Source organism: Carcharhinus amblyrhynchos, chromosome 27 (assembly GCF_965287045.1).
Source record: "Carcharhinus amblyrhynchos chromosome 27, sCarAmb.v2.hapA, whole genome shotgun sequence".
NCBI lineage: Eukaryota > Metazoa > Chordata > Chondrichthyes > Carcharhiniformes > Carcharhinidae > Carcharhinus > Carcharhinus amblyrhynchos.
Genome location: NC_137350.1, coordinates 40,997,872 through 41,010,620, shown reverse-complemented (window position 1 = coordinate 41,010,620; position 12,749 = coordinate 40,997,872). Strand labels below are relative to the sequence as shown.

The window sequence follows — 12,749 nt, the reverse complement described above, 5'->3', positions numbered from 1 at the left end:
GTCACAGTCATAGATGTTAGTTATAGAGTCATAGAGGTTTACAGTATGGAAACAGGCCCTTCAGCCCAACTTGTCCATGCCGCTCTTTTTTTTAAAACCCGTAAGCTAATCCCAATTGCCTGCATTTGGCCCATATCCCCTTATACCCATCGTATGCATGTAAAAATCTAAATGCGTTTTAAAAGACAAAATTGTACCTGCCTGTACTATTATTTCTGGCAGCTTGTTCCAGACACTCACCACCCTCTGTGTGAAAAAATCGCCCCTCTGGACACTTTGATATCTCTCCCCTCTCACCTTAAACTGATGCCCTCTAGTTTTAGACTCCCCTACCTTTGGGAAAAGATATTGATTATCTAGCTGATCTACGCCCCTCATTATTTTATAGACCTGTATAAGATCACCCCTCAGCCTCCTACACTCCAGAGAAAAAAGTCCCAGTCTATCCAGCCTTTCCTTATAACTCAATCCATCAAGTCCCAGTAGCATCCTAGTAAACTTTTTCTGCACTCTTTCTAGTTTAATAATATCCTTTGTGTTATACGGTGACCAGAATTGCATATAGTATTCCAAGTATAGCCTTACCAATGTCTTGTACAACTTCAACAAGTCGTCCCAACTCCTGTATTCGATGTTCTGACCGATGAAACGAAGCATGCTGAATGCCTTCTTCACCACTCTGTCCACTTGTGACTCTGCTTTCAAGGAGCAATGAACATGTACTCCTAGACCACTTTTCTGTAACTCTCCCCAATGCCCTACCATTAACTGAGTAAGTGCTGCCTTTGTTCAATCTACTAAAATGCATCACCTCGCATTTGTTTAAATTAAACTCCGTCTGCCATTCATCAGCCCACTGGCCCAATTGATCAAGATCCCATTGCAATTGGAGATAACTTTCTTCACTGTCGACTATGCCACCAATCTTAGTGTCATCTGCAAACTTACTAACCATGCCTCCTATATTCTCATCCAAATCATTAATATAAATAACAAATAACAATGGACCCAGCACTGATCCCTGAGGCACACCACTGGTCATAGGTCTCCAGTTTGAAAAACAACCCTCTACAACTACCCTCTGGCTTCTGTCAAGAAGCCAATTTTGTAACTTTATGCAACAACCTCCCATGCGGTACCTTGACAAAGGCCTTGCTAAAGTCCATGTCGACAACATCAACTGCACTGCCCTCATCTACCTACATAAGAACATAAGAAATAGGAGCAGGAGTAGGCCAACTAGCCCTTCGAGCCTGCCCCGCCATTCAATAAGATCATGGCTGATCTGTCGTGGCTCAGTTCCACATTCCCGCCCTCTCCCCATAACCCTTAATCCCCTCTCTTATCAAAAACCCATCAACCCGCGTCTTAAAAATATTTAGCGAGGCAGCCTCCACCACTTCAACGGGCAGAGAATTCCAGAGATTCACCACCCTTTGAGTGAAGAAGTTCCTCCTCAACTCCGTTCTAAACCGCCCCCCTTTATCTTGAGGCTGTGCCCCCTAGTCCTACTGTCCTTTCTGAGTGGGAAGAGTCTCTCCACCTCTATCCTATCCATCCCATTCATCATCTTATAAGAACATAAGAACATAAGAAATAGGAGCAGGAGTAGGCCATCTAGCCCTTCGAGCCTGCCCCGCCATTCAATAAGATCATGGCTGATCTGTCGTGGCTCAGTTCCACTTTCCCGCCCTCTCCCCATAACCCTTAATCCCTTCTCTTATCAAAAACCCATCAACCCGCTTCTTAAAAATATTTAGCGAGGCAGCCTCCACCACTTCACTAAATATTTTTAAGAAGCGGGTTGATGGGTTTTTGATAAGAGAAGGGATTAAGGGTTATGGGGAGAGGGCGGGAAAGTGGAACTGAGCCACGACAGATCAGCCATGATCTTATTGAATGGCGGGGCAGGCTCGAAGGGCTAGATGGCCTACTCCTGCTCCTATTTCTTATGTTCTTATGTTCTTATAAGATGATGAATGGGATGGATAGGATAGAGGTGGAGAGACTCTTCCCACTCAGAAAGGACAGTAGGACTAGGGGGCACAGCCTCAAGATAAAGGGGGGCGGTTTAGACATTTTATACGTCTCAATGAGATGTCCCCTCATTCTTCTAAACTCTAACGAGTACAAGCCTAATTTATTCAGCCTCTCCTCATAGCTCAACCCCCTCAACTCCGACATCAGCCTAGTAAACCTCCTCTGCACTCCCTCCAAGGCCAAAATATCCTTGCGTAAGTACGGCGCCCAAAACTGCACAAAACTCAATCAAATTTGTGAGGCATGATTTTCCACTCACAAAGCCATGCTGACTGTCCCTGATCAGTCATTGCCTCTCTAAATGTCTGTAGATCCTGTCTTTCAAAATACCTTCCAACAATTTACCCACCACAGATGTGAGACTCACTGTCCTGTAGTTCCCAGGCTTTTCCCTGCAGCCCTTTTTAAATAAAGGCACAACATTTGCCACTCTCCAATCTTCAAGCTAAAAGAGGGAAGCTGAAAGCTGAAATATAGAGTGAGGGCCTGACCTTTAAAATTGTGAGCGGTTTTGATAGAGTAGACACAGAGAAAGCTTAAAGACAGTCGCTCTGAGATAGCAAGAAATCAAATCGGGAATTCAGAAGAAACTTCTTTATTTACCCAGAGAGTGGTGAGAATGTGGAACTTGTTACCAGAGGGAGCAGTTGGGGTGGAGAGGATACCTTTAAGCAGAGTTTAGAGAAGGATATGAAGGAATGGAATAGAGAGTTACTTCATCTGATGTAAGAGAGAGACAGCAATCATATTCAGTGATCACATCAGGAATGTTGATGTGTACACATGACTGGGAAGTCAGTGCAGTAAGTATACTAACACTTTCATTCTTTTTCACCTTTTGCTGTGTCTGGTCACATCTGTCTGCACTGAAATATACAGGAAACCAGGAGCAATGAGTAGTCGCACACAGGGAGGTATCTACTGTATCTGTCTGACCTTTGAAGTACAAGTACAAAGTGCAGCCCAGGGGGGAGATTGTTGTTAATCGGAACCTCTGTTTTACTCAGTGAGTTTCAGCGGTCTGTTTTGCTCTAGGGTCTTTAACATTGGCACAAAAACAGATATTGGATTTATTTTCCTTTTCACCCAGATGTTTGATTGAAGTCTGAATGTAAAGTGATTTGATTATTCTTAATTGTTAAAAGTGAAATCTCTTTTTTTCGTGCTGAGTTTAAAAAGGTATAATTCACATATCTATCTGTTCACACTGAGTCATCTGGAGCCGGTTCGATAACGTTTCCCTATCTGGGGAATCAGAAGCAACATACTCTCTAATTTTTTTTGAGTACAGAGACAAGTGCATGACCCCTTTAAATCTTAATGGCATGTCTGTGCAATCACAACTTGTGGTCTTACTAAGCTACAATATCCGCAGAACAGACTTGGGACAGACTGATCAGTCAAGAGGTTACATGGGATTTACAGCAAAGAAACTGTTCCTGTCATCCACATGAACTTGCTCCCACCTGGTTTCCTTCAGTGACACTCCCCCACATACCCTGCCCACTCTGGCAGACCCAGTCATCCTGACTGTCTTCAGAGAATTCAGCAGAATTTAGAGGGTTCCAGTCATTAAGCTTCATTTTTTGAAATGTTAGTCACTGCAACAAAGCTGTGAACAACTGTGTGAAAAACAGATGTCTAACAAAGTTCAACAGGTTTGGAGAAACTGTGCATGGGGAGCTGCAATCTAATCTGGACCAATTGTGTCACTTCCCATTTGAAGAGCCAGCACAGGCAGGGTGACTTTATTCTGTCCGGTAATCTCTACAATCGTTTAACACACACCCATCCCGCTCCCAATCTCCAGTATCAGCCAACAGTGAAAACAGAAAATGCTGGAAAATCTCAACAGCTCTGACAGCAAGTGTGGAGAGAGAACAGAGGCAAAGTTTTGAGTCTGGATGACCCCTCGTCAGTGCTAAAGATAATAGAAAATGGGATGAGGTTTATTCTGTTGTGGAGAGGGGGGAGGAGGAGGAGGAGTGGCTGGTAAAAAGCCACTGGTTGGTGGAGATGGGAGAAATTGACAAAGTTGTCATGGACAAAACGACATAGGGAATTAAATTATGGTGGAAAAGATCAGATTAAAGGAGGCGAATGTAAAGATGATCCTTTCAATCCTTTGAATGCCACCTCCAAAGGATCATCTTCCACCATTTCCACCAACTCCAGCATGATGTCACTAAAACCATCTTCCCCTCTCTCCTCTGTCAGCATTCCACCCTGGTTCACTCCTCCATCATACCCAACACCTCACCCCTTCCCACACCACCTTCCCATTGCAACTGCAGAAGTCGTAACACCTACCCCCTTACTACTCACTGTTCTAGGGCAAAACCCACTTTTCATTTGAAGCAGTGTTTCTTGTGCACCTCCTGGTCTATCTCGTCGGGAAGCTGATTGCTAGAGGGTGTTATTGCACATGCACTTTGATATCCCAGTGTACAGGTACTCCCACCTCTGATATTATCCCCCCCCCCAACCCATCCAGAACATCGTATCCATCTGTCCACTCCCACCCAGGATTTTAACTCTCTCACAAGCTTACTGGCTTGCCATGCTGATCGACCAATTGGACTGATTGCTTTGCAGAATACCTTCAGTCCGCCTGCAAGCATGGCCTGTGCCTTCCTGTCACTTACCATTTCAACACACTAGCATGCTCTCATTCTCATGTCCATCTTGGGCCTTTTGCAATGTTCCAGGGAAGCCCATCGCAGTCAGGAGGAACAACACCTCATCCTCCAATTGGGCACTTTACAGCCTCCCAGACTGAACATTGAGTTCAACAACTTCAGAGATGAACTCTCCCCTCCACCTTCAGCTCATTTCCATCAATTTAGTTTATTTCATTTTTTTATTTTTATTTTCTTTTAGTTTCATTTCTTAAATTGTTTCATTTTTAACTTTTTAAAATCGCACTTTCCATCTTTTTTCCCCCCCACCAGGAGGCAAAGTTGGAGAAAAACCTGTAACATTCTATAACTCTAGGCCCTGATGAGGCCACACCTAGACTGTTATGTGCAGTTTTGACCTCCTTTTCTGAGGAAGGATTTTCTTTGCTCTCTTGCAGCGAAGGTTTATCAGGCTGATTCCGGGGATAGCGGGACTGATGTATGAGGAGAGATTGACTAGGTTAGGATTGTTTTTGCTGGAGTTCAGACGAATGAGAGGGGACCTCATTAAGACTTACAAAATTCTAACAGGACTAGACAGGGTAGGTGTAGGGATGATGTTCCTGATGGTGGGGGAGTCCGGAACCAGGGGTCGCAGTCTGGGGATTCAGGGTAGGTCATTTAGGATGGAGGTGAGGAGACATTTCTTCACCCGAAGAGTGGTGAGCCTGTGGAATTCATTACCGCAGGAAGTAGTAGATGCCAAAATGTTGAATATATTCAAGAGGCAGCTGGATATAGCACTTGGAGCAAATGGGATCAAAGGTTATGGGGAGAAAACAGGATTAGGCTATTGAGTTGGATGATCAGCCATGATCATAATGAATAGTGGAGCAGGCTCAAAGGGCCAAATGGCCTTCTCCTGCTCCTATCTCATATGTTTCCCTACACATGTACCTGAATACTGGGAACATAGGATCATAAATTTACCCTTCCAATGGTAGCGAATGGGTTGAAATTGAATGCTGAGGATTGGTATTGTAAAGAAAATAGAAATGGTGGCAATATTTTAGAAAATATAATAGAGGCAAAGAAATGAAAAGGTTTTGAACTTTGGGTTAAGACCATAACAGCAACCCCCAAAAAGTGACATTTGGAAAATTCATAATGTGGGTGACATAAATATACAACAGGAAATTAACATTAAGAAGAACTTAACAAGGGTTTTGATTGCTGATATCTAATACGACAGTCTCAGTTTCGTATAGCATTAGTTCATAGTAACATAACAAATGGTTTCTCTCATTTTGCAGAACTCATTCCCACCTGTAGTAAAACACACAAACATTAAAAGTGTGGACTAAGCAGAATCCTGAAAGCCTACTGCGGGATATTTCACACATACTGGGCTCCGGGGCAAATCCTGGATATTCCCTGGTGGCTGAGGCAGTGACAGTGAGTAACCAGACTAGCTAAATTGCAGATCTGCCTCCCCTCACAGAGCCCACTTCATATTGGCCCAGATATTAGACTCCCATTTCAGTGGGTGAACCAGCTCCTTACAACAAATTGCATTTTATGGTTGTCCATGAAACCGGTTATCCACAGGATTTGAATCATTCCCCCCTGATGTCTCTAACCTCTTCAGCTGATGCAGAATTTGAGTTTTGTGATGCTTCTCCTGAACCCTAAAATATGCTTTTTTTGTATACAGGTGAGAAACAGTATTGTCTAGGCTACCCTGACCTGCAGTACACCTCAGCCCCATCTTATGACAAGGAGGGTGAAATGATGCAGAGCCGCTTCATGGACCAGGCCATCAACAATGCCATCTCTTACCTGGGGGCAGAATCTTTGCGACCCCTCGTCCAGACAGCCCCTGCTCCCACATCAGAGATGGTATCTGTTATCAGCAGCCTTTATCCACTGTCACTCACACGTTCAGATGCCCCAAATGGCCACACGCGAGAAGCAGCCACAGAGAACAGCGGCTCCCAATTAAAAACCAAGTCCTCAGAAAGAGGAACATCCCCCAGCAACAGTTGCCAGGACTCCACAGACACAGAGAGTAACCACGAGGAGCGGCAAAATCAGGCCTACCTACAGCATCAGATGATTGCACCCCGAATAAGAAATGGGATCCCTGCCACCAAAGAGGGTCCCAAACCATTTGACATCATCAAAACAGCTGGGGGATTGGGTCGTGATATGCTCAAAGTGATCACTAACGAGGGTGAACAAGTCAGAGTGTTCAAGTGTGACCACTGTCGAGTGCTGTACCTGGATTACGTGATGTTCACGATACACATGGGCTGCCACGGTTTTCGTGATCCTTTTGAATGTAATGTGTGTGGGTATCACAGCCAGGACAGATACGAGTTCTCCTCACATATAGCACGAGGCGAGCACCGTTACTACAGGAAATGAGCTGTAGAGATCATATTCTACCCAGGGGTCAAAATAGAACAAAAATATTTTTAAACCTCATGCTTAGCTTTCATACTTAACGCTGTGTGCCTTATTATGCACAAATCTAAAATCTATATACCTGCACTCAGGTAAAAGATGTTTCATTTGTTGAGCAATAACGTGAATCACTTGGAGGCATTACATTGTAGCAGTAATGAACTCATCGAGCAATGCTAAACATGGAGTGACTGTATCTTCAGTAAGGTGTTGTCCAGGCACACAGGTTGGATCTGAACATTGCACAAATACCTTCTAAAAGAATAATGAACTTAACCAATTAGTACAGTTAATCTTCAATATTCTGTGACTCTCTGTGGAAAAAGTAGGGCACCAGATTGAGTTGCCATCTTCTTATAAATCATCCTCCTGTGTTAGCAGCTGTAGGGCAATCAGATGATCCATCACAGTTACCATTGTGAGCAGCGTACTTCATTGCTTCCTCAGGTATTTAATGAAGATCTGTCTGTGTCCCTGTAACAGGATGCCATTTGTTCTTTCTGGAAGTTAGTGGAATTCTAGCCTTGATGGAGTCAGACACCTCTCCATTCCACCAATTGCTGTGGAACTCTCTGCAAAGAGTATTTTTTCTTGATTCCATTAACTCAATCTCTTGGCTTCTACCAGATAGATATCAATTCCAGAGCTTTCTGGTGTTCAGAACTCATGCACCTGTTATGATAGGAGCTCATTCCAGTGCCCCTGACACCCGAACATTCACTGCAATTCGAAGGGTCATCTCAGAGTTACCTGGATGAGTGTTATCAAATGCAGATTGCCAAGGAAATGTCACTTCCTTCCATCTGTGCTGAAGGGAAGAATGGCCCACATTCCCAGTTGGATTGGAGCAGCATCAGGTGCTGTTATCTGCCAACCAAAGGGAGAAACTCGCACGGACAACATCAAACCTCAGAAAGACATTTCGGGATTGCTTTCCTTGTCATATTTTTTCAGCTTTTGTAAATGGCTTCCACCTTCATTTTAACACTGCTTTTGTATTGTGTAAAGGCAGTCATTTTGGAACAGAACAAAACAATAGTTTCACAAGTGTCTGTTGCAGAGTTGGTGCCTTGTCAAGTTTTGACTTCCCTTATTGCTTGAGTGAAGTTACCCTGAGGATGACCCCGTGCACTAGGTGCACACCAAGAATGAGCAGTCTTCTTGCTCCTTCCTTTAACTACATGCAGAAAAAATCATGTAATGGTGTAGTTCTGAATTTATACAAATCTTTTAGAATACTGGCTTCAATAACAGTACCACAGTGGTTCACGCTGCTGCCTCACAGCACCAAGGACCTGGGTTCAATCCCAACCTTGGGTCACTGTCTATGTGGAGTCTGCACATTCTCCCCATGTCTGTGTGGGTTTCCTCCGGGTGCTCTGGTTTCCTCCCACAGTCCAAAGATGTGTGGGTTTGAGGGATTGGCCATGCTAAATTGTCCCTTAGTGTCAGGGGATTAGCAGGGTAAATGCGTGTGGTTATGGGGATAGGGCCTGGGTGGGATTGTTGTAGATGCAGACTTGGTGAATCGAGTAGCCTCCTCCTTTACTGGAGGGATTTGATGATTCCATGATTCTTTATATTCCATCCTTAGTGACATCATTTTAATTTTTGTATTTGTTTTAATGAATTTCATCATTGTACTTTTTCCTAGTGTTGCTGTAAGATACTAAACACACAAAATTATAGACAGCAATTCTGTGTGTTGCAGGGAAGATAGGAATCTCAGATCTCAGGATGTACTGACAAAGCACTTTTATTTCCCAATTCTGCACGACTAAATAAGAAATGCAGAAAGTATTCCCTTTTCTAATTGTCTAATGGTATTGCGCAGGCGTCACAGAGTAACCTGTGCTCATTAACAGCTGCACCTAAACAGTGTCACTCTGCAGCAAGGCCTTGTGTGTTGACACAGTCCCCTCAGATTTCCTGTGAACCCAAGTATTCCTTTTTGTTAATGTGAAATTCACTGTAACATGACAAGTTACCCCATCAGAGTTTAATGCCCTGTGATTGGCTTTAGATTCCCAAATCATTTCTGCTTTAGTTTTTGTTCTTTTCTTGGACAACCTTTTGAGTCTTTCAAGCCATCCTTCCAACTGTGTGTCTAAATTCAGCCTCTGCCCAGCCTGTGCCCTGGGGAACCCCAGTTACTCCCGATATGTTTCTATACTTGACAAGTTTTGCTGGAAGCTTTACAATATCCAGTAATATTGTGAGTGGGGAGTCCATGAGAATCCTGAAACTATTAATCTCATCTTGGCAGGTTGTGAACCCACTTTCAGTTACATTTACTGAAATGTAATCTATTAACATCAGAAATTTTGGATGACCTTGTAAATATTGAAAGCAGTTTGCTGGAGCCTGCACAGTGGGTTCAAATTCAGCACGTGGATGGCACAGTAAATAAACCTTTTCAGATCATCTCATTTTCCAGTGCAGATCTAATGGACTGTGTAATGTGCACAGCAGTTACAGTTTTCCTAGGAGCCTGTCCTTTTTGGCCTGAGACATAGACTTGTGATATCGTTCATTAATATATATATATCTCACACACAGCATCTAATTACAAGAGTTTGTTCACATTTCTATAGCTTCTATGGTTCATATTGCATCCCCAACTCATTAATCCTTTACCTTCTCTCGGCTTTTTTATCTATTGCAAAGTAACCAATGCAACTTCATAACAGAGAACTTAAACCCAAAAATATCTAAATTCTGGAGATGCACAGCAATCCTGTCAGTATCAGAAAAGGGAAAAGTCAAGTTGGCATGGGAAGTTCTAACCAACAGTCTCAGTAGGAATCTTGTCTTTGCCTTCCAGAGGTGAATGGCTGTGCTGTTTGATTTATTAATCTGATTGAAGAATTTTTCACCTTTGAGCATTCCCTGTTTTACTTGTGTCGTAGCTTAGAGGCTGTCTGCACAGCGTTCTGCTGTCAGAAACATTCAACAGAGTGGTGTTGGGAAGAATTGGAATGGGGCAAAGGGAGATAACAGGCAGTCAGCCTTCTGCATTGTCCACCACTTGCTGACATTTGAATCAGGTTCCATTATTAGGGCAGTAATTGAGACAGCAGACTAAGTGATTGGTGACCCGCGGGAACAGTCTGTGAAAACAGGAAAGTAGATGCACTGTGCTGTCTGAAATAAACAGCTGTTGCTGTATAAACACCCAAAATAACTATTTCTATTGTGAATGTAAATGCAAAACGTTTTTATATTTCCTGCTTCACTAGATTTTACACTAGATTGAAACAGTAAAGTTATTTCTAAACAAAAGATTTTTAAAATTTTATATAGTTTGTGTTTGTAACTATTGAGCTGTGCTTTGTTTGCTTTCTGTAATATAATTCTTTTTATCTGGACTCATTTTTTTTTAATTAGTGAAGTGAATAGAATCTTTGAAAATGAAGGTTCCATGCAATGATCATGATTTCTGAAGCAACAGACCGCCCCCCATGTATTGGTGAGTCCAACTCACTGACGACAGAATACTGATGGGGAGCTTGTTGCTCGTAATATTTTAAAAAGTGGAATACAATCATGTTTGAAATAGACACTGATTCCAGCCACTGGAAATTAGCCTTGTTGGAGTGGGCAAAATCCCAAACCAGCCACGCTGTACCTGTGAACTCCAGTTTGGGCTGGAAATTCTGCCTGAAGTCAGTGGACTTTTGCAAGATCCAGCCCGCCTGCTACCATTCCCCGGGTGGGTGGAGCTGGAAAATTCCACCCTTCAAATAACCAATGAGCCTTTACACTGAACCCAGTCCTGGTCATTGGGTCAGTTAGATTTTAAAATACTTACAAGCCTCCCCCTTCAAAATTAGCAAGAGCAGTAAGCAGCTTTGTAACACACCTAACTCTATCATTGTGTGAGTACTTTCAGCACAAGAACTGCACAGAGTCACTTTAGGGGGCACCTCACCCTAACAGGATTTTGAACTGCCTATTGCTCAGCTCAATGGAACCCCCTATATTCCTGTGCTGTAGAAGTCACTGCCGTTTGATCCAGTTGCAAGTTGTCATTGATCAGAGGTTCTGGGATGAAATCCAAATTCAGCCAAAATCACTCTTTCCCAGACCAGCCTCCCCTGCCTCCAGCCTCACCTCCCCCAGCCCCTTCGACCCCCAGCCTCACCTCACCCAACCATGGGCAGGTGACTGTGAGTGAGTTTGTCTGAACTTAGAGAATGAACAGGTGGCTCACAGTCTCACCTTTGTAACAATAACAATCACCCACACCTCCCTTTCAGGTAGAGACAGACAATCAAGATTGGTGGAAGTAGGTTAATAATATGTAGATTGAGTCACACATCAGCTGTCAAATTGTCAAGTGGTCTCTGTTTTTAATCTTGCAGCCCCGGAACCTGACCTGTGAACTTCATAGAGTTATAGAGGTTTACAGTGTGGAAACAGGCCCTTCAGCCCAACTTGTCCCTGCCGCCCCTTTTTTAAACCCCAAAGCTAGTCCCAATTGCTCGCCTTTCGCCCATAACCCTCTATACTCATCTATGTAACTGTCTAAACAATTTTTAAAGGACAAAATTATACCCGTCTCTATTATTACCTCTGGCAGCTTGTTCCAGACACTCGACACCCTTTGTTTGAAAAAATTGCCCCCCTGGACACTTTTGTATCTCTCCTCTCTCACCTTAAACCTATGACCTCTAGTTTTAGTCTCCCCTCCCTTTGGGAAAAGATATTAACTTTCTAGCTGATCTGTGCCCCTCATTATTTTATAGACCTCTATAAGATCACCCCTCAGCCTCCTACACTCTAGAGGAAAAAGTCCCAGCCTATCCAGCCTCTCCTTATAACTCAATCCATCAAGTCCCAATAGCATCCTAGTAAATCTTTTCTGCACTCTTTCTAGTTTAATAATATCCTTTCTGTTATACGGTGACCAGAATTGCACACAGTATTCCAAGTGTGGCCTTACCAATGTCTTGTGCAACTTCAACAAGACGTCCCAAGTCCTGTATTCAATGTTCTGACCGATGAAACCAAGCATGCCGAATGCTTTCTTCACCACTCTGTCCACCTGTGACTCCACTTTCAAGGAATTATGAACCTGTATCCCTAGGCTGTTTGGTCTATAACTCTCCCCAGCGCCCTACCATTAACTGAGTAAGTCCTGCCCTGGTTCATTCTACCAAAATGCATCACCTCACATTTACCGAAATTAAACTCCATCTGCCATTCATCAGCCCACTGGCCCAATTGATCAAGATCCCGTTGCAATCAGAAATAACTTTCTTCACTGTCCACCATGCCACCAATCTTGGTGTCATCTGCAAACTTACTAACCATGCCCCCTACATTCTCATCCAAATCATTAATATAAATGACAAATAACGGTGGACCCAGCACTGATCCCTGAGGCACACCGCTGGTCACAGGTCTCCAGTTCGAAAAACAACCCTCTACAACCACCCTAAGCCAATTTTGTATCCATTTAGATACCTTACCGTGGATCCCGTGAGATTTAACATTATGCAACAGCCTACCATGTGGTACCTTGTCAAAGGCCTTGCTAAAGTCCATGTAGACAACATCAACTGCACTGCCCTCATCTACCTTCTTGGTTACCCCTTCAAAAATCTCAATCAAAGTTGTGAG

At 43.4% G+C, this 12,749-nt stretch overlaps 1 protein-coding gene across 2 annotated transcripts in view; it reads left to right on the top strand.

Moving 5' to 3' along the window:
- LOC145359049 (zinc finger protein Aiolos-like) overlaps positions 1-11,057 on the top strand; it is a 126,863-nt gene extending 115,806 nt beyond the window's left edge. For both annotated transcript variants that reach the window (XM_080213408.1, XM_080213409.1), the window contains one exon: positions 6,373-11,057. In XM_080213408.1, coding sequence (XP_080069534.1) covers positions 6,373-7,085 — 713 coding nt within the window. In that variant the 3' untranslated portion in view covers positions 7,086-11,057. The remainder of the gene's footprint in view (positions 1-6,372) is intronic.
- The last annotated feature ends 1,692 nt before the right edge of the window (positions 11,058-12,749 follow it).